Below are 20473 nucleotides of genomic sequence, written 5' to 3'. Positions count from 1 at the left end.
CTGCAAACCCGCCCCGCCCACAACTTCCAGGTTCAGCCCACTGCCCTGGGAGCTCCGGTTCTCCGCAGACCCAGGCCTCTGGGGTGTGGAGTTTTTTCAGTCTTTATTTCATGATCTGACTTTCAGCTCTAGAGAAGAAACAGAGTGGGTTTCTGGCAAGCGCACCCCAACAGGTCTGGGTCACCCGGAAGAGCACCATCTCCCACCACCACCAAGGTCAGTCCCTCTTGGCCTCCTAACTCTCAGCCCAGTGAGCCCTGTCCGGGTATGATTAGCAAAAGACCGTGCCTGCAGCTCTGCCTGCGGGCACTCAGATGCCATTTCTCAGCAGTCTACAAAGAGCAATGCCGAGCATGGCCCTGTTCTGCAAAGGTTTCCGGAACTTTGAAGGCCTTTATCCCTCTAAACTTGTTTCTTCCGTAACTTTGAAAAACCTTTCTTTAAACTTTTTTCTTCCTTAACTCTGAAGACCTTTCTCCCTCTAAACTTGTTTCCTCCATGAGTGCTCCATCCTTGCATAATGAAGATTGTCAACTCAAATAGCAGGGACGTCTCGGCCTCTCCCATGAGCGTGGCACTGGGCTGGGTGCTGGGCACCTGGCTAAGGACACAACCTCCGACCTGAGGTGCCTCGCAAGTGATGAGAACACCAGAAGTGCTCAGAGGCACCTCCTAGATGTAATGACAAAATATCTAGATGGTGGCAGCCTCACACAAATTTCCCCAAGAAAGTCCCCGGCAGACACTAAACTCCGGATGGACTTTATGGAGGAGCTTCCGTGTTCCATATGGTTCCCGCTAGGACCAGCCTTGCTGCTGCTGCTAAGTCGCTTCAGTCGTGTCCGACTCTGAGACCCCATAGATGGCAGCCCACCACGCTCCGCTGTCCCTGGGATTCTCCAGGCAAGAATCCTGGAGTGGGTTGCCATTTCCTTCTCCACTAGGTGACCGGCCTTAGGACAGCCTCGTTTTCCTTGACTTGATTTTGTGTCTGTACCATCAACCGCAGTGTCTGAACAGATTTCTAAAGGGATTGTGAGGCTTCCTGGGGGATGTGATTATGCACAAATGTTAAAGCTCTTCAGCCAGACGCAGAGGGAAACAGCATTTTCGATCCAGGTCTTGCCGGTGATGTCAGTGAACAGGTCCTCTGAGAATGACCTGGGAGGTCCCGGGAGGTGGCGGTGGGGGATGCGTCCTGGAGGGGATTGAGGAGAAGACAGTGGCAGGAAGGAGCCCTGAAATCCAAGCCAGGCCAGATCGGGAAGGGCCTGCACCCAGCACACGGAACCCAGAGAAGGGCACCCGGTGGTTCCGGGGTTCTGCACATAAAGTGCTGGGCAGTCGGCTCCCCTGCTCCCTGCACCTCCTGAATGTGACTTCAGGTTCCGGATTTGCCCCAGCTCAGAACCTCTCACACGTAGGTGGCTTTTTCACCTGGAAAACTGGTTAGATCCTAAAATCCAGCACACCTCGTCTGTCCCGCACATCTGTCTTATCACCCCCCATCCCAGCTCCTCACCCCCACACCTCAGAGCATGTGCATGATGGGCTCTGCTTCAAGACGATCCACAGACTGTTTTCTTCGCAGAAACACTGCAGGACCCATCCCAGAGTCTCGGGTGTTCCTGCCCTGTGAACACAAGGGTAAGACAGGAAATAGCCAGAGCAAGCAGAGGTTTTAAAAGAATGATTTGCCCTAAACTCGTTTAATATTTTTTTCATTTCAGTTATCTCCCAGCCAAGTGCTGGATTTATTATGTTTATTTGTTCATGTCATGCACAATCCTCTGAGTCAGAAGGTGGTGTGTGAGAGGAGAGGCACATCTCAGCCCAGAGCTCTGAAGTGGAAGAGAAGGGTGTCGGGGTTCCCCAACCCCCTGAATGGGGTGCTCGTCCCAGAGAGGCCTGCAGCTCTGGCCATCCCTGGGCCCCCGTGCCAGCTGTCCGCCTGCCCAGGAGTTAGCATCCAGTCTGGAGCCAGGCCTTGTTCGACGTGTCCACAGGAAGGACAGGAGGCAGGGGGCTTTGTCCTGCTGCGGGCCTCTCTCTCCACAAGGGCGTCCAGGTGAGCCCTGATCCAGGGCCGCCTGGACGCAGCGCCGGCCCCCGCCTCCCCTGATGTTCGCAGCCATCAGGGCAGACGCCCGGGGAACGCCTCTGACCCCAGGAGGAGAGGCAGGAGGCCCGCAGGCCCGCCACGCGGCACCCCACCCTCTGCCTGCTCTCAGAGACGCTGCTTCAGGGCCCGGGCGCTGCAGGCCTCGCTGAGGGCGCTCCCACCGGGAGCCAGCAGGACGCCCACCCCCACTGTGCGCGGCGCCAGGGGCCTCTCCCGCTCATCCTCAGCCCCGGGCCTTCACGCTCCTGACAAGAGGGCTCTCTCCTCTACCGTGGACGCGGTCGCCCCTGTGTGCCAAGGCCTGAAGGACTTCCCTCCGTCCGGCTTGTATCCCCGTGATAGGAGATGGGTTTAACCAAGGATGAAAAACCTGAGCTCGAAATGAGAAAAAAAGCTTTTCATTTTTTTCTTCCTCTTCTCCCAACAGTAGATACATAGACTATATCCTGCCAGGCTCCTCTGTCCGTGTGATTCTCCAGGCAAGAATACTGGAGTGGGTGGTCGTTCCCTTCTCCAGGGGATCTTCCCAACCCAGGGATCGAACCTGGGTCTCCAGCATTGCAGGCAGATTCTTTACCATCTGAGCTACCAGAGAACTCCCGAAAAGATACATAGGGAACGTCAAATCCTTTTAACAATCAATTAAAAATCAAGAAATTTTGAAATGCTATCTTTTCCATCTTAATTCCCCGTATGCGATTATTTTTAACAGAGTAGCATTGTATCTGAAAAATATTTCCCTATGTGGTTGAATCTGAAGGATCCTGCCAAAAAAAAGGGAAAACCAAGCCGCTAGAATGAAGCATTTTTGGAAGTTTTCCAACACTGTCCAGAAGGAAGGTTTCCGTGTTTTTCAAAGGCTTTATTTCATGATCTGACTTTCAGCTCTAGAGAAGAGGGAGTTGGTTTCCGGCAAGCGCACCCTAACAGGCCTGGGTCACCCGTCAGAGCACCATCTCCCACCACCACCAAGGTCAGTCCCTCTTGGCCTCCTAACTCTCAGCCCAGTGAGCCCTGTACGGGTATTGTTAGCAAAAGACCGTGCCTGCAGCTCTGCCTGCGGGCACTCAGATGCCATGTCTCAGCAGCCTACAAAGAGCAATGGCCCTGTTTTGCAAAGGTTTCCGGAACTTTGAAGGCCTTTATCCCTCTACACTTGTTTTTTCCTTAAATTTGAAGGCCTTTATCCCTCTCAACTTGTTTTTCCCGTAACTTTGAAAACCTTTCTCCCTCTGAACTTGTTTCTCCCGTAACTTTGAGGGCCTTTCTCCCTCTAAACTTGTTTCCTCCATGAGTGCCTCATTCTTCCATAAGGAAGACTGTCAACTCAAACAGCAGGGTCGTCTAGGCCTCTCCCATGAGCGTGGCACTGGGCTGGGCGCTGGGCACCTGGCTGAGGACACGACCTCTGACCTGAGGAGCCTCCCAGGTGATGAGAACACCAGAAGTCCTCAGAGGTATTTCCTAAATGTTATGAGAAAACATCTAGATGGTGGCAGCCACACACAAATTCCCCAAGAAAGTCCCCGGCAGACACTTCACTCCGGACAGACTTTACGGAGAAGCTTCCGTGTTCCCCACTAGGTGACCGGCCTTAGGACAGCCTCATTCTCCTTGACTTGATTTTGTGTCCGTACCATCAACCGCAGTGTCTGGACACATTTCTAAAGGGATGGTGAGGCTTCCTGGGGCATGTGATTATGCACAAATATTTTTTAAATTAATTAATTTATTTTAATTGAAGGCTAATTACTTTACAATATTGTGGTGGGTTTTGCCATACGTTGACGTAAATCAGCCATGGGTGTACATGTGTCCCTCATCTTCTCTAGAAGCTGGAGAAGCTATCTGTATGTCATCTTTGGAGAAATATCTGCTTAGTTCTTTGGCCCATTTTTTGATTGGGTTGTTTATTTTTCTGGTATTGAGCTGCAGGAGCTGCTTGTATATTTTTGAGATTAAATCTGTCAGTTGCTTCGCTTGCTATTATTTTCTCCCATTCTGAAGGCTGTCTTTTCACCTTGCTTATAGTTTCCTTCGTGGTGCAAAAGCTTTTAAGTTTAACTGGGTCCCGTTTGTTTATCTTTGCTTTTATTTCCATTACTCTGGGAGGTGGGTAAGAGAGGCTCCTGCTGTGATTTATGTCAGAGAGTTTTGCCTATGTTTTCCTCTAGGAGTTTTACAGTTTCTGGTCTTACGTTTAGATCTTTAATCCACTTTGAGTTTATTTTTGTGTACGGTGTTAGAAAGTGTTCTTGTTTCATTCTTTTACAAGTGGTTCGCCGGGTTTCCCAGCACCACGTGTTATAGAGGTTCTCTTTTCTGCTTTGTATATTCTTGCCTCCTTTGTCACAAATGTTAAAGCCCTTCAGCCAGACGCAGAGGGAAACAGCATTTTAGAGCCGGGTCTTCCCAGTGATGTCAGAGAACAGGTCCTCTGAGAATGACCTGGGAGGTCCCGGGAGGTGCCGGTGGGGGCGGGGGGTGTGTCCCGGAGGAGACTGAGAAGTCGGTGGCAGGAAGGAGCCTTGAAATCCAAGCCAGATCGGGAATGGCCTGCACCCAGCACACGGGACCCAGAGAAGGGCGCCCGGTGGTTCCGGGGTTCCACACAAAGTGCTGGGCAGTCGGCTCCCCTGCTCCCTGCACCCTTGTCCTCAAGTGTTTTAGCTTCTGTAACGAAACAGGAGGTGGCCGGGAGGAGGGGACCTGAGCGCAGGAAGGTGTCCCAGTGCTCGGCAACACTGAAAGACAGATCAGGTTGATGGATAAAAACGAACGTTGATTAACCAGGAGATTCCTGGATCCCGAGGCTGACCCAGCACCACCCCCAGTGAGGTCAAGCCCCCGAAATGGCACCAGGAGCTGAGAGGAAGGATGTGTGTCACAGAGGCAGCCCAGTCAGAGGGCCAGGACCCCTCCTCTGGCTCACTAATCTCCCCCCACCACCACGCTGCGTGTCACATGGCAGAAAAGCGGGACTTCAAGTATGGCCGTTCGGAGGGTTTTTTCCAGACCAAGGAATTTTATGAAAACTACACAGATTGAAAGCTTCAGTTTCACAAGAGGCTTGTCTCTAAAAACCCTGTTCAGTCCTAATGTGGATTTATGACACAGAGGAAAGGACCAGGTTGGACCTAAAGAGACACTTAAGAAGCAAGTCAAATGATAGGGGTAAAATTCCCTGAGACTCAGAACTGAAGCAATCGCAGTGTGCCTCAGAAAGAGGTGAGAGGTCCTGGGTGGGCGGTGAGGGTGGCGGTGACCTGCCCAGGAGCGGAGAGCCGGGAAGGGAGGACCCAGGGTGGTCCTCCTACAGGACAGCGGGAACAGGGAGTCGGGGGGACGCACAGGCTGGGCTACATGGGGTGGGTGTATTGGGAGTGACGCCAGGGAGGGGGGCTGCAGAAACAAGAAAGGAGGCAGACATAATTCAGAAGCAATATTAAAATGCAAGATCAGAGTTTCAGACGTGTATCTCTCAGCCCGCGTTTAAGACATGTGCTAGCGTTGCTGGTACTTCCTTTTCACGAATGTCTGAACCTGACTTCCTGACAGCATTTACACCTATTTGCTCCACAGAGTTGGTGGGCAGTTTCCAGAAGACACTGCGTGTCACGTTCGTTAACTTCAGTGAGAAGTGATGGGAAGCTTGATAAACATCTGCCTCCACCACTGTTGATGGGAAATACCACCACTGACTTTGCACGTCACCCACTAGGCCCCCGAAGAGAAACCTCCAGACACACCGCTGTGCTGGAGATGTGGTGGGTTCCGACGTGAAAGGGGCCCGATTACGTGTCCGGCCAGCATTGCTCACAGGCAGCACGGCTGACGAGTGGGGTCAGATGACCATTCCTGACGTGGCTCCTGTGCTCCTCCACTAGAGGCCAGCTGCACCTCCCTCCATTATGACAACAAAAATACCTCCGGGCGTGCTACCTGTCTTCAAGGGGGACAGTGCCCACCAGCTGATAATGGTGTCACAGACTCATTCAGCCCAGGAGGGCATAAGTCATGATAACTGGAGGAAGACAGGAAAAATCTCTTTGGGACTGAATCTAACCTGGCCTGGGGAATACAGGGAAGAGCATATGTAGAAATGAAAGTGAAAATGGTTCACCAGCAACTTCATAGAATTTTCCAGACCCAGCGGAGACTCTGTCACAATGAGAGTATAGGTGATTCCTGTATCCCCCCACCACCCCGACCCCCACCCTGGCCAGAGATTACCTGCTCCATGAGCAGAACCAGGACCCCGGGGAACCCCAGTTGGGTTCCCTGGATGCACCTCAGGTGAATGTGCACACACCCTGGCACTGACTGTTGTTGTTGATCATATTACATGTGAATTATATATAGGATATGGAGCGCATGTTAATGTCGTGCATATGGCGAGGTTCCATGACACATTGACCCTGAGTTTGTGGTGATCGGTTATCGGAAACCAAGACACCTGATTACTCACAAGCAACCAGTCGTGGCTGCCCGGGCTCATAACCGGTGACTCTGGGCAACAGGCCCTGGTGGGCGAGAGCCCCTTTCCCTGTGCACCAGCCGCCAACACTTCTCTGAGCCGGAACCATACACACTCAGCTCTTAAAGCCTCAGAGCCTCAGAGCTGCACACCCGGGGCAGGGCAGGTGTGACCCAGCTGTAAGCAGGGGGAGACGTGGCTGAGGAAGCAAATGAGTCTGAGCCGAGAACCGCAGAGAGCCCCGACTGCTGCTGGCTCGCCTTCGGGTTGCTGTCTGCCCTACCATCCAGGACAGAGTTCTGCAGATAAAGAGCGCAGTTCTTCACAAAGAAGAGCCATATTTAAATCCCCATGTCCTGAATTGGTTTGCCAGAAGTTTTACTTTCATTTTCCTTTCAAAGGATTCCTTAACAAAAGAGACCCCTTGTTCAGTTCAGTTCAGCCGCTCAGTCATGTCCAAGTCTTTGTGACCCCATGGACTGCAGCACGCCAGGCCTCCCTGTCCATCATGAACTCCCAGAGGTTGCTCAAACTCATCGAGTCAGTGATGGCATGCAACCATCTCATCCTCTGTCATCCCCTTCTCCTCCTGCCCTCAATCTTTCCCAGCATCAGGGTCTTCTCCAATGAGTCAGTTTTTTACATCAGGTGGCCAAAGTATTGGAGCTTCAGTTTCAACATCAGTACTTCCAATATTCAAGACTGATTTCGTTTAGGATTGACTGGTTTGATCTCCTTGCAGTCCAAGGGACTCTCAAGAGTCTTCTCCAACACCTCAATACAAAAGCATCAATTCTTTGACGCTCAGTCTTTTTTATGATCCGACTCTCACATCCATATATGATTCTGCAGTTTTGAGACAACTCCATCAAGCCAGGGAAGGGCCATCTGTGCCTCTGGGGGAACCTCGGGACAAAAGCAGGGCTGGGTGGGTAAGACGGGAACGGGGGCGTGACTGTGTCAACCGGCACCTCTCTGCTCGAGGCTATATTTCACTTGCTTTGCTCAGTCGCTAATTTGTGACCAACTCTGCGGCCCCGTGGACTGTAGCCCACCAGGCTCCTCGGTCCACAGGGTTTCCCAGGCAAGAATCCTGGAGGGGTAGCCATTTCCTCCTCCAGGAGATCTTCCCGACCCAGGGATCAACCCTTCATCTGCTGCACTGGAAGGCGGATACTTCACCGGAGAAGCCCACAGGAACGCTGAGGGTGAGCCCAAGGCCAGAGGGACATCGACACGAGGACGCTGGCTCAGAAGAGGAAGATGACTGTTCCTGCCAGGAGCGGGGAACATGCCGCCTGCACCTTGACCTCAGATAACCAAGGAAAGTTGCAAATAGAGGCAGGGCGAGCTGCCAGGACCATCCGCGTCCTCCTTCCGGGAGGCTGTGAGTGAGTGATGGAACTACAGGGCTGGGCATTGCAGGCGCTAAAGCAGACAGCCACCATTTTCCGGGCGATTTCTGAGGTTTGAACACAGAGAGAGGAAGGGACGGGGGAGACTGTGCCCTGCTGCCGGAGGTGGGGGAAGGGAAGGGTTCTGTGCAGCCTGAGTCCACAGGCCTCTGGAGGAAAGCGCCTCTTCCTTAGGGGACCTCAGTCACCTTCAACTGACTGGACCAGGCCCACACACGTGCTGGCGGCCAGTCTGCCTTACTCAAAGTCGACTCATTTAATCCTCATCCTCTGTAAAAGCTACCTTCACGGAAACATCTTGATTGGTGTTAGACCAGTTAACTGGTCCTCTGGCCCAGTCAAGGGACAGACAAAATCAACGGTCACGCTGGGCTGCCTCGTCTTTCCCGTGCTCATGTGTGGATGGGAGAGCTGGACATAAAGAAAGCTGAGCGCCGAAGAATTGATGCTTTTGAACTGTGGTGTGGAGAAGACTCTTGAGAGTCCTTTGGCCTGCAAGGAGACCCAACCAGTCCATCCTAAAGGAGATCAGTTCTGGGTGTTCATTGGAAGGACTGATGCTGAAGCTGAAACTCCAATACTTTGGCCACCTGATGCGAAGAGCTGACTCACTGAAAAAGACCCAGATGGTGGGAAAGATTGAAGGCAGGAGGAGAAGGGGACGACAGAGGATGAGATGCTTGGATGGCATCACCGACTCGATGGACATGAGTTTAAGTAAGCTCTGGGAGTTGGTGATGGACAGGGAGTGCTGGCGTCTGCAGTCCATGGGCTTGCAAAGAATAAGACACGGCTGAGCAATTGAAATGACCTGAACTGGGCTACTTCTTTCTCTCATGGAAACACATGCTGTGTGGAGTTCAAAAGCCAACTATGGAAATATCCTGACCAAAATGTGTATATATTTTAATGTGGAAAGAGTGGATTGAGAAGATCTTTCATTTCTCAGGATTTGCTTTGAGCTTACCTGGTACTCAGCATCTGAAAAAAAGACTATATTTCTCCATAAAAGGTACTATAGTCCACGGCAGGACTGGCTCCGTAATTTGCAGGGTCTGGAGCAAAATGAGAACGCAGGACCCTCTGCTCAAAAGCTATAAAGGATCTGAAGACAATGAAAGCAGAGCACTGAGCCGCAGGTCCTTCTGGGGGCCACCGGCCACTCCTCCTTGAAGCCGAGCTGGTCACAGACAAGATCAACTGGGAGGAAAGTAAGTGAGAGTGAGAAGGCTCGGCCACGTCTGACTCTGCGACCCTGAGTCCGTGGGATTCTCCAGGCTGGAATCCTGGAGTGGGGAGCCAGTATCTCCCGGGGACCTTCCCAAACCAGGGATCGAAGCCCAGTCTCCCGCACTGCAGGCGATTCTTCCCGGTCTGAGCCACCAGGGAAGGACTATGACGAGGACAGGAATTCCAAGTTTATTGATCACAAATGCATGGAAGATTCTAAGGCGATTTTATTTAAAAATTTTAATGAGATCACATTGAAAAATACAGTTTTGAGGAAACTGCCAATGACATTTAACGCAGTAGATCCAGCTAAGAAAGAGATGGGCAGGGGCCGAGCTGTGTGACAGGTTCTGTAACACACGGGCCCACTGTGTCCATCGTCACAGCATCCCACTGACGGCCTGGTGGGGACGAAGGACAGACGCCTCAGACCCTGGATGGACAGACAGCTCACTTCAGGCGACAGTGGTCCAGGCTGGGGCGAGGGGGGCGCTGACGCCGCTGGCCCGCCCGCCGCCCGCTCCCAAGGGCAGCATCTCTGCAGCCTGTCTCTCCTCACAGCTCAGGCACTGACTTGGGCACAGCAGAGACAGCAGACTAGAGACAGGCTGAGAATGTTGGTCACACCATTAGGTTAGAGGGAGCCCAGCTCCTGATGACACCACAGGGAGGCCAGTGGACACCCCACCACTTTCCACCCGAACCTCAGCATCGGCTGGGCGAGGGCCCCACGTCTCATCAGGGAACACGGGCGGCTGCAGAAAGCCTCGTGCAGTTCAGTTGCTCAGTTGAGTCCGACTCTTTGCGACCCCATGGACTGCTGCACGCCTGGCCTCCCTGTCAATCACCAGCTCCCGGAGTTACTCAAACTCATGTCCATCGAGTTGGTGATGGCACCCAACCATCTCATTCTCTGTCGTCCCCTTCTCCTCCTGCCTTCCATCTTTCCCAGCATCGGGTCTTTGCAAATGGCTCTTCCCATCAGGTGGCCAAAGTATTGGAGCTCAGCTTCAGCGTCAATCCTTCCAATGAACATTCAGGACTGATTTCCTTTAGGATGGACTGGTTGAAACCTTAGCCGCCTCTTTATCTCCAGTACCAGCGGCAGGATGGAAAGTCACCCGGTGTACATCCATGACGTGGTCTGAAACGCCCCCATCTCGTGAACAGGACCTGTCTGCTCATCTCTGACCCCGTGGGCAACTGAGCATGCTCAGGAGTATGCACGGTCAAGCAGTTGAACACGCCTCTGACCACAGACCCTCCAGTGCAGACACAGTGGCTCGGGGATGGACTTCTCTGGTCTGGGTCCACGGCCCTCCCCTCTTCTGCTGGTTTCTGGAGGGCTCACGTTCGGGGGTCTCTGAGGCCTGCTCCTCCTGCCTGTGGCTGCTGTAGCCTCTGCTTCGCTTTGGTCTCAGGAGCAGGGCCACTGAGCAGAGGAGACAGGGAAGCCCCGCTCATCCTTCCAGGCCTGGAGCAGACAGCGCTCTCCCCGAAGGCCTGGACGGGGCGGGCAGAGGGAGGACGCAGAGAGCAGGCAGCCAGTGCTCCCCACCGACAGGACCACCGAGCAGCCACCTCTGATGGCATGTGCAGTTCTGAGAAGGCACGGGACACGAGAACACATGGGCAGGCACACACACACACACACACACACTGACACACACAAAGACACACACTCACACACAGACACACACACATACACACACCACAGACACACAGACACACAGACACACACAGACACATGTGCACACAAAGAGACACACACAGAACACACACACAGAGACACACACACACAGAGACACACACACACAGAGACACACACAGGCGGTCTCGATCAGCTCTTTATTTGTGGACCTTCGCCAAGGTCACCGGGGTTCCAGCTCTTCGCAGAGATAGGGGAGAGAGGTGAGGAGCACTGGGGGCCCCCCCACTCGTCACGGCGAGCAGAAGCGGCCGCAGAACAGGATGGCCCCGGTCCTGCTGTGCTGAATGAAGAAGAGGAAGGGGTGGTCGGCATAGAACATGGGTATGGTCGTCAGGGAGCCTGTCATGACGTCCTCCCCTGTGGCGGCCACGGCCTCCGTGCCCTCCTCGGTGACCTCCACTAAGGACTTGTGGATGACCTTGGACAGGTGCAGGCCTCGCCAGGACGACATCCCTCTGAAGTCGGCCCGGGCCTCCTCGAAGGCGTCGGTCATGCCCAGTTCTCGGAGGAACTCTTCCATATCATAACTCTCCTCCAGCGTGAACCGGGGAAGAAACACCTCCACCTCCTCCTCGTCCATCACATCCGGCTTTGTCCACGCGATGAATTTCTCATAGGTCAGGGCCTTTTCCACCTGCAGGAGAAGGTAGAAGATCTCAGGGTCTGCAGCAGCGCTGCCCCAGGGACCATCCGCTACGACCAACACTCCGAGCCCTGTGGGCCCGGGGTGGCCTGCCAGCTGCAGACGAGTTCCCGGAGCCCAGTGCCCAGCAGGGATCCAGACGAGACCCTGGGCCCCGTAGCCATGGCTGCCCGGTTACCATGTTCAAGTCAGTTCTTTCACTGGGCAGCAGAATCACCATGTTCAGCTCTTGACCTACGTAAGGAAGCACCAAAATCTGGGTGCTTATTTCTCTAATGTAGGTTATTTTACAGGTGGACTTCTTGAACATCATTTGCACAGGTTTCTCTACATTCTATAAAGGAAATGGATAAACGTTAAGTTGAATCAAGACCCGTGAACACGCTGGACGAGTCATCAGAGCCGTCCACCTGGGCCCACACACTCTGTCCTGTCTTCCAGACCCACCCCAGCTCCACGTCGTCAGCTCGTCTGCACAGCTCCAGCTCCCACCCCTGGTTCCCAGCACTCAGGCCTCAGGCTGCTATTCTCCTGCTGACCCAGGAAGTCTCCACATGGACATTCCCAGCAGGACCTCTCCCCCGGCTCCTGCCCACCTGACATCTGCATCTGGACGCAAAGGAGCCTCCAGTTCGGCTCCCACACTGGCGGCTCGTGTTCCCCTCCACGTGCTCCATCTATACCTTCCCATCTCTGCTCGTGGCGACACCACTCATCCCGCCGCCAAACCCTGGAGGGTCCTGGGTGCCTTTCGCGCCCCACAGGTGACCCATGAGCAAACCATGTTGGCTCTAGTTTTAAAGACAACAGGGCTGCCCTGGTGGCTCAGGGGTAAATAACCCGCCTTCCAATGCAGGAGACACAGGCTCCATCCCTGGTCTGGGAACACCCCACAGTCCAGGGGCTTCTAAGCCCACAGGCCCGAGCACCGAGCCAAGAGGGCCTCCACCATGGCAGCTGCAGGAAAGGCTCTGCAGCAAGAAGACCGGGCACAGCCAAGATAAATAGATACAATTATTAAAAAGAAAATACAAAACAATCTGACTTGTGCTTCCTACCCTCACCACTCTCAGCCCAGCCACGGTCCTCAGGAAAACTTCCAAGTAACCTCCCTGGTCCTGCACATGGGCCCGAGGGGCTCTGGGAGATCAGAGCCACTGTGAGAGGCCACGGGCTCTGTGAGAGCTCAGAGGAGGGACACAGGAACCAGGAACCTGGGCTGGGGAGACCGCTAGGGAGGCTTCTGGACGGCCCTGCAGAGAAAGGCGTCTGTGTAGGTAGCTCCTGACGGGAGGGGGACAGATGGTAGGATCCAGGCCCAGGGAGCGTCACAGCCACGGTCTGGAGTTTGAACTGGATCTTGGGGGTTCTAGGAGGCCCAGAGACCTGCGAGCTGCCCCGTGGGATGTGTGATACAAGACGGAACACTGGCCGCACGGATCTCCGCTCATGATACAGCAAAGGCGGAGCAGGGGGAGAGGAAGCCAGGGTGTGCCCAGATCCACATCTGGGCTGCCAAGGCCACAAGAGGCACACGTTCCTTGAGATCAGCCTCCTGGCAGGCTCCGTAAACCAAGGGGACCCCAGGGACCGTTTCCAAGAACCTCCTCCCTTATTATGACACATTCTCGTTCACCTTGCTGACTCTGAAAGGCCTTTCTTCAGTGTGCTCTTTGTTAAACTCTGTGTCCCAGTTCCCTTTGAAGTAGACGGCATTCACGAGAACAAGACGTGTCATGGGGTTAACTGAATTTGCAGGGAGCAAGTCTCTAATTTTACCTGCAAGGAAGATTTAAAGAACCAGTTAGCTAACAGGGTTTCCTGGTGGAGGTGCTGGGCACAGTAGTCACTGGTCCGTCCCCTGCAGGAGTCAGTGCACAGACCAGAGGGTTCCCTGTCCCCCAGACAACCACAAACAGGGAGTTGTTGTTTACTCACTAAGTTGGGTCCCACTCTTTGTGACCCCGTGGACTGTAGCCCACCAGGCTCCTGCATCCATGGGGTTCCCCAGGCAAGAATACTGGAGTAGATTGCCATTTTCTTCTCCAGGGAATCTTTCTGACCCAGGGATCCAACCCGCCTCTCCTGCATTGGCAGGTGCATTCTTTACCATCTGAGCCACCAGGGAAACCTATGCAGGGAGCCTGGCCCCTAAAGCTAAATCAGCAACAAAAACCTTAATGTCTCCGCTCAGAAAATACCATTAGTTGCATAAAACACATAAAATGAACAAATAATAGGGCAGGATAATTCACAGTGACAGAAAAAGGAATGTTCGGTCTACAACGTGAGGGGACTGTCCTGAAGGGAAGAGGCCGAAGCCAGCTTGCAGAGCACGAAAACGAAGAAGCGCAGGTGGACGAGGGCTTGACCGAGTGTCCTGCAGTGATGCTCAGCGACCCGCAGAGCATGCGCTCTGCTGCACAGGCAGGGAGGTGGAGCCCGATCCAGAGTCTTCCTTCCGCCCTTTGTGAAAAGGCAGACTATATGAACATTAACTGCAACAGCCAAAAGTCAAAGTGCGATTGCTCTGGAAGAGGTGCACCAAATACTGATGAGGAGGGGGGAAGCTAGAGAAATTGATTACTGATTAAATTTCAGAAGTGGATTTGAAAGTTTCCAGTTTTATGGAGAAAAAAGCCATTTCTGTTTACATTTGATGGTCTTGGGAAGGAACTGATGGAAAATAAGACTGATTCAAATACTGTGTGAACAGAAGTAGTGACACGTCCTCACCTTCTGTCTTTTTGGCTACCCAGGTGTTTATGTGCTTCCTGGACTGCTCCGTAGCGCTGATAAAGTCCAGCTCTTCCATCTCTGCTTGGTAGAATATGCGGCAGGAATCTTTGAAAGACTAGGAGAGACGGAATGACAGAATCACATGGCTACAGAAACAGACAACACCAACAGCTTACTTCTTCACCGCGCCGATCTCAACACTGATCATTTGACAGTTACTTGTGTAATGTACAAACGAATGTGCAGAATTAACCTTCAATGCGGTTTCTCCGTTTTCAGCTACATTGAATAAATAACTGAGTAAAATCACAGGCTTCCCAGGTGGCACAGTGGTAATGAATCCACCTGCCAGTGTTGGAGACAAGGGTTTGATCTCTGTGTGGGGAAGATCCCCTGGAGAAGGAAGTGGCAACCCGCTCCAGTATTCTTGCCTGGACAATCCCACGCACAGAGGAGCCTGGAGGGCTACAGTCCATGGGTTGCAAGGAGTCAGACACGACTCAGCGACTAAACAACAACAACACAGCCATTCAAGAGAGGCGATGCGGCAACACTGCCGCCAGCACACGTTCCGGGCGTCACTGCCGTGTGACCCTGGAAAGGTGCAGCGTCTCTCTGGCTTCCTCGCCCCCTGGAAGCAAGGACGCAGCAGTAGCTACGTCTCAGAGGTGCTCTGAGGACCAGGAGAATTGGCTCTGCCGATGTCACGTGGCTGAGTTCTCTGCACACTGTGGATCCTGCATTTCGTGGTCCGGGTGCCTCATTTCATAGAACCCTCACATCATTCAGGCTCTGCCAACCTACTGCTCCAGTTCTTAATCGGGGCTTTTGGAAAAGATGTCCATCTCCCAGTCTAAGAAAATGGTCTGGAACCAAAGTGGTCACCTACAAGTCATTACCTCATCATACCCTTGGTGATTTCAACAGCTTTTAAACACATCTGAAAACAAGTGCCTGCTTCTTAAAATACTATTTAGTGAGTAATGACCAGTCAAAACCAAACTAAAGCAATATCTAATCATACATTGCCATTGGTATTGGATTCGTGGAATAATCACTACGAAATAACTGAAAAATATTTTTAATGTTTTGATTTTATAGTCCATATCAAAATAACATTTTAAACATCAACGCTTGTCTTCAAATATCCACTAGAAAAGAAAGAAAGTTAAGGAAAATTAGCCAATTCTTTGTGTTTATTGGAAATTTTTCTTTTTTGTAAATCTAAGGCTTACACAAATATGACAATCCCAGGAGAAGGAAATGGCAACCCACTCCAGGATTCTTGCCTGGGAAAGTCCATGGACAGAGGAGCCTGGCAGGCTGCAGTCCACAGGGTTACATGCCTGAGTGTACATGCATGAGGGAGGAGGGAAATGGGTTGGTAGCAGTAAACTGGTAGAACTAAAGAAAAAAAGATGACAATAAACTAGCATGTAGCTAAGACTGATAAAAACAAGTAAACCAGGTTGTAAAAAAAATTCGCACTGTGCTCTACAAACCTTACCAATATTTGACCTCATGCTGACTACATTCACTTTACACCACCTGTTTTAAAACAGTTAATTTAGACTCTGAAACAAGTGTGAAAAATAATGAAAAAAGTTATATAACAGAATAAGATCACTATCCTAAACATACAAAGAACTCAGTAAAAACAAAACAAAACAAAAAACAAAGACCTAAAGCTCAAAAGTAAAATACACATAGGACATATAAATACATAATTTTCAGAAAAGATACAAACGTTTGATCACCATGAAAAGCTGCTCAGTCTTGTGAGCAATCAGAATGTTAAAGGCTGAGCACCTGCAGCGCTGAGGAGAAGGTGGACGCGCCCACCCCCTACCCTTTCTGAGGACGACAGGAAGGGCTGCAGCCCTCGGGGTGGGAATGAGGCAGAATTCACTGAGATCTGAGAGCCTCCCTCTGTCCCTTCCCTCTAAAGTCCATCTGTAGTAGCACGCACACACAGGACAGAACCACACACACAGGGTCCCTGCCGGCTCGGCCCGGGCTGGGTCCCACCCCACGCCCACCCAGGGCTGGCGGCTGTGTCTTGGTACAGCCACCCCTGAGCACGCCGCCCGCCACCGTGAGGAAGGGTGAGGCGGACACACGCTGCTGCCGAGGCTGAAGCCCCATTATTGTGGCCACCAGACACGAAGAGCCGACCCATCGGAAAAGACCCTGATGCTGGGAGACATCGAAGGCAAAGGAGAAGGGGGGACAGAGGACGAGGGGTTGGATGCATCACCGATTCAATGGACGTGACTCTGAGCAAACTCTGGGACGCAGTAGAGGACAGAGGAGCCTGGGCTGCTGCAGCCCACGGGGTCAGAAAGAGTCGGACACGGCTCAGCGACTGAACAGCAGCCACACAGGTAGTGAGATGCAAAGCCTTTCTCTAGGTACAGGGGACAAGCCCTCAGACTGGGCGCGGGAGCAACGTGGAAGAGAGTGTGGGAGGACTCTGGCTCTGTTTGCGTTTTATATAATAAGAACACACTCACAGGTTACTTGAGGTGTGTATGAAAAAAATTTAAAAATCAGGAAAGCAGTGTGATTAAATAGAACCAGAGTAAAAAACACAAAAATTAAAAAAAATTTCTGCATAGGAAAAGATAATCAAAATGTTTACATGTGTAAAAGAATTAAGCAAGTCTCACAATGCACAAAATACTTCCAACACGTGAAAAACAACACCAGCAATATTCTATTCGATCACTTCCCTGTTTGGGCCAACTCCTCTGCAACTGTGGTATGATTCGTGTTAGTTCTCTGACAATCATCTCACTGAAGCTTCATGAATATGTGAACAAGGCTGTTACAGGGCTCCTCTTACAGCCAATGACCGAACGGTTCCCGGAAGCGTGAGGTCGTGACTGGGGTCCCACAGCCCGCCCTCCGTGTGGGTCTCAGCCCACAAGGCCTGTCTGCACCACAAGGCCCGCCTCCCGTCTCCACACGACCTCGGTCTCTATGTGCTTCGGGCAATCAGGAGTATGACTTACCGAGAGGAAATCATAAGTCTTGTCTCCAAAAAGCCCGTTGGCGGTTCTGAGCAAGTACCGTGTATCCGTCCTGTTAACTTCGCTGAGAAGGTTCTGGAAACCCTGGTGGACATCTTCACCTCCCCCACTGCTCTTGTTTAGAGAAAGCGTCTGAAAAAAAAAAAAAAAAACAGATAAAAACGCACAAGTGCAGTACGCCCTGACTACAGGAGAGCGAGGCCTGTCTGCCGAGCGAGGCCTTTGGGACTCAGATCGCGGACACTGGCTCACGGGCAAAGGAAAGAGCATCGGCCGCCGCCCAGAACCGGCTTCCCGAATGTACCTGGCACATCTGGGCTGCGGTGTTGCCCCTGGCTCCCATGAGGACCATGGCCAGGGCAGAGGAGATGCTTAGGGGCGAGATAAACACATTTTTCGAGCTGCCCTCACCCAGCTTTTTCAGAAGGGTCAAGGCGAAGGTGCCGTTTGCTTCTGACAGCGCATCCATGGTGGCGAGGCTGAAAGGATGGATTTAAAATCAGTGTCACGCAAATTCAGGCCACAGGTCGGCCACGTCTCACTCCGCTCTTAACTGTTGTTAGCACTGACGCTCTGCTTGGACGAGCAAACAGCTACATGCACAAAACTCGGTTTCCTCGGGGCCTCAGACCCCCCCGTGGGCTTCTGACACGTGAACACGGCTGAGACACGCTGCTGACACACAGAGTGTGCTGGGACACGGCCTGGGAGGGTCGGGAAGGAGCTGTGGGCTTTTGCTCCCATTTCTAGATTGTTCGGTGTGTTTGGGGCCTATAGGTACAATTTTATAACAAGAATCATTCAAAATGATCAATCAAAATGCACAGTTACACAAGTTGAACATTATGTAAAGAGACAGAAAGACCCTGATTAGCATAACCTGAAGCCTTGAGATAAAAGACAAGAAAATCCCGTACAAAGAAGCACAAAAGCCTCAAAGACAAACCCCCTGAGGCCCAGGTCTCCTCCTATGGGACCTCCACCTGTGCCAAAGCCTGAATCCAGGGCCCTGTGCCCAGGCCCAGGACCTGCTCACCCCACTCAGGACAAGGGCTCGGGACGCGCCCACGTCCACCTCCAGGGCCCGGCCTCGGAGGTCGACAGCCCCGCCACGGAGGGCGTTTGGTCCAGAACAGGACACTGGGGGAGGGGTGGGGGTGCGTGAGGGTTCAGGGCCTCTCTGCCTGGTGGGAAGGGATGATAGCTGAGAGATCCCCAGTTCTTCAACAGAAAGCAGCGTCAGTCCTAGATACCGACGTGGGAGAAACAAGCAGGTGAGCCTGAGGAAAGGGCGCGAAGCCACAGGGCGTGCAGGCTGGCAGCCCCGCTCCGGGCCCTGCGTCAGCTCCCTGATTTCTGTCCCCCTGCATGAGGACGGGGACGCACCAGGTAATCTGTGCTCCTGATGGCGTGCAGGGCAGCTCACCCCAAAACACTCCACTGCAGCACACTGATTGCTCTGAAGTAAAGAGACTTGAGAAATAGCTGGTGCAAAAAGTGTGCTCTGCCTTTCTTCTGCTCACCCTGAAAGCTGAAAATAAATCTCCACGTGGAAATATCGTCCCTGTACCAGAGGTAGAGAGACATCTTTACAACCAAAGAGGGAAATGCAAGGCTGAAATGGTTGTACAACGAACCAGCAAACCCTGTTACTTCACGAACTTGCTACCCCAGGCAAAAACCCCTTGTTTTGTCAAATCTTCACACACACACAAAGCTGCCTGCCTTGTCACTTCTTGAGTCTTGTATCTTCGATTTTCGCACAAAATTCAGTAGGGTTGGATTTCTGCTCTTGTTTTGTCTTAGCTAAATTTAACTCCTAGACTAACCAGGAAGATGGCAGAGGAGAGGAAACACTCCCCCCACACACATTCTCTTCCATCTTTAATATCCAATTTGGTTACTAGCTAGCAGTGTCCGACTCTTCTGTGACTCCGTGGACTACAGCCTACCTGGCCCCTCCGTCCATGGATTTTCCAGGCAAGAATACTGGAGTGGGTTGCCGTTTCCTTCCTTTACGTCCATTTAGAATGCTTTTCCAAGTAATACTGGAGTGGGTTGCCGTTTCTTTCCTTTACGTCCATTTAGAACGCTTCTCCAAGTCCCAAGACTCCAAGTATCAGCCCCTCTCTTGATTTCTTGTTTTTCTCTTTGGGGGGACCGTGTGCCCTCAGGAGGGACTGAACCCGGGTCCTCGGCAGTGAAGGCGCGGTGCCCGAACCCCTGGACTGCCAGGGAAGGCCCTCTCTCGGTCCCTTTTAAGGGAAAAGCTGTAAAGCACAAACTGAATCCTCGAGTCCACAAGGAGCGGGAGAGCCTTGGTGCTGCTGAGGACAGCTGGGCAGAAGTCTCCTTCTGAGCTGCTCACACGCAGCCTGGAGACGGGGTCGCCCCGCGAAGCGCTCACCCCCTGGCCCCCACCTTCCTCCCTCGCAGGTGCGCCGGAGGCGCGGGCGCGGCTGCCCCTCCTCTTCCGGGCGTGAGGCTCCCGCGGTCCTCGCCACTCTGGACGCCCGCCCTTTCCTGCGCTGGGCCCCCGTGCTCCCTGCTTCGTGGTTTCCTCCCTCCTTTGGGGAAGTGAGGGGTCCAAGGATGTTCTAAGACAGAACAGGCACATCCTGACTTCCAGCATGATGGACACGTCGTTATTCCAGCCTGCCTAGCGACGGGTGGTGTGGCAGCATCCAGAGAGGTCCGCAGGTCACTGTGCCTCTGGACTGGACCTTAGAGGTACTGCTTTGTGGCTTCCCAGCCTGAAGTCTGAGGACACAGCCACCCCAGCCCCGTCCCTCTCCCCTCCCCAGCAGGCGGAAGCGCTTGACCTCTGACCCCTATCCCTGATATTCTCAACATCACATAGCTGTGTCTGTCCCCAGATGGGCGGGCTTTATTCATTTGGCTGTGTACTTGGTGGGCACTTTCAACCTGACTTCCCTGGTGACTCAGACAGTAAAGAATATGCCTGCAACGCGGGATACCTGGGTTCAATCCCTAGGTCAGGAAGATCCCTTGGAGAAGGACATGACAACCCACTCAAGTATTCTTGCCCGGAGAATTCTCTGTCCATGACAGAGGAGCCTGGAAAGGTACAGTCCATGGGGTCC

The 20473-nt window shown here is 52.7% G+C and overlaps 1 protein-coding gene and 1 long non-coding RNA gene across 3 annotated transcripts; one reads left to right on the top strand and one right to left on the bottom strand.

The window, feature by feature from the left end:
• Positions 1-39: 39 nt before the first annotated feature.
• Positions 40-6538, top strand: LOC132343664 (uncharacterized). Its single transcript, XR_009492609.1, has 3 exons — positions 40-216; positions 3008-3095; positions 5705-6538. It is a non-coding gene; the product is annotated as an uncharacterized lncRNA (long non-coding RNA).
• A 2915-nt stretch (positions 6539-9453) lies between these two features.
• LOC404051 (serpin peptidase inhibitor, clade B (ovalbumin), member 6-like) lies at positions 9454-20179 on the bottom strand. Of its 2 annotated transcripts, XM_024984156.2 has the most exons (7): positions 19322-20178; positions 17674-17848; positions 17352-17501; positions 14335-14452; positions 13235-13377; positions 11777-11932; positions 9454-11589 (listed from the first exon to the last, which is right to left on the bottom strand). In XM_024984156.2, the coding sequence occupies exons 1-7, from the start codon at positions 19336-19338 to the stop codon at positions 11185-11187; spliced, it is 1164 nt and encodes a 387-aa protein (XP_024839924.1). In that variant the 5' UTR covers positions 19339-20178; the 3' UTR covers positions 9454-11184. The 2 variants fall into 2 exon arrangements, with proteins under 2 accessions (XP_024839924.1, XP_024839926.1); XM_024984158.2 differs by lacking the exon at positions 11777-11932 and having other exon boundaries at positions 19322-20179.
• Positions 20180-20473: the final 294 nt, after the last annotated feature.

Source organism: Bos taurus, chromosome 23 (assembly GCF_002263795.3).
Source record: "Bos taurus isolate L1 Dominette 01449 registration number 42190680 breed Hereford chromosome 23, ARS-UCD2.0, whole genome shotgun sequence".
NCBI lineage: Eukaryota > Metazoa > Chordata > Mammalia > Artiodactyla > Bovidae > Bos > Bos taurus.
This window is presented reverse-complemented; position numbering and strand designations above follow the sequence as displayed.